Below are 927 nucleotides of genomic sequence, written 5' to 3' on the forward strand. Positions count from 1 at the left end.
CGTTTGGGCGGTGTTATGCAAATCTTCCCACACAGTGACGTAGACTTTTGGGGGGCGTGTTTGAACGAGGCGTTTTAGGAGGGCGTGGACGAGTCTTAACTTTTATAAAGAATATCTCTTTGGGTTTGAGACTTTAGTCTTTGCAACTTTAGGGATCTTATCTATTCACGAACAGCTTGTAACACTCCAAAGAGAAAGGAAAGCTTGAAATCGCATCATATGACCCATTTAATGTGTTTGCTTAAAAATATAAGATACACAAATTTTCATTATGTTTTATTATGTAATACCCACTTTACAAAAAACAGTCAAGGCTGTGCTATGTTGGGAATCTTATGGCTAAAGGGGTTGCAGGCACGTTGCTGCATGTTATACCTAACAGCACCCTATAGCTATGATTATATTCACAATATAGCACACCTTTTTGTGCCTTATTACTTTAAGTATTGATTTTCCTGCTAAAATGAAACCAACAGTCTCTCTTTCTCTCTCTTGCAGTGTGCAAGGATCCACCATATAAAGTCGAAGAGTCTGGATACGCTGGATTTATCTTGCCTATTGAAGTTTACTTTAAAAATAAGGTACTTTGGTTTTTCCTGTTATTTGTGAAAACATGTAATTGTGAATTATGATCTCTATAAACAAGTGTATTTGATCTATTACCTAAGATTAAACCAATCCAAACAGCTGTGTACACTGGGTAAATGTAACATTCTTGTCACTTTTAACCAGGAGGAACCAAAAAAAGTGCGCTTTGACTACGATTTGTTCCTGCACTTGGAGGGTCACCCTATCTGAAATCCAGGGGGGCGCCAGCACCTTTCAAGGGGGGCGCGAGCATCAGTTAATTCAGAGACGTTCCCTTGAAAATTTATGAATATGAGTTAACAAATCTTTAGCCATCCACTAGGGGGCAATCTGACTCCC

The 927-nt window shown here is 38.9% G+C and overlaps 1 protein-coding gene across 1 annotated transcript in view; it reads left to right on the forward strand.

Moving 5' to 3' along the window:
- The window catches only part of LOC107731876 (protein AF-9-like), a 39,615-nt gene that overhangs the window by 25,818 nt on the left and 12,870 nt on the right, over window positions 1-927 (forward strand). The window contains exons 3-4 of the mRNA XM_016543066.1: window positions 499-581; window positions 733-784. Of these exons, the coding sequence (XP_016398552.1) occupies window positions 499-581; window positions 733-784 (135 nt within the window). The remainder of the gene's footprint in view (window positions 1-498; window positions 582-732; window positions 785-927) is intronic.

This window comes from Sinocyclocheilus rhinocerous, unplaced genomic scaffold (assembly GCF_001515625.1).
Source record: "Sinocyclocheilus rhinocerous isolate Xijiao unplaced genomic scaffold, SAMN03320098_v1.1 scaffold1841, whole genome shotgun sequence".
Classification (NCBI taxonomy): Eukaryota; Metazoa; Chordata; class Actinopteri; order Cypriniformes; family Cyprinidae; genus Sinocyclocheilus; species Sinocyclocheilus rhinocerous.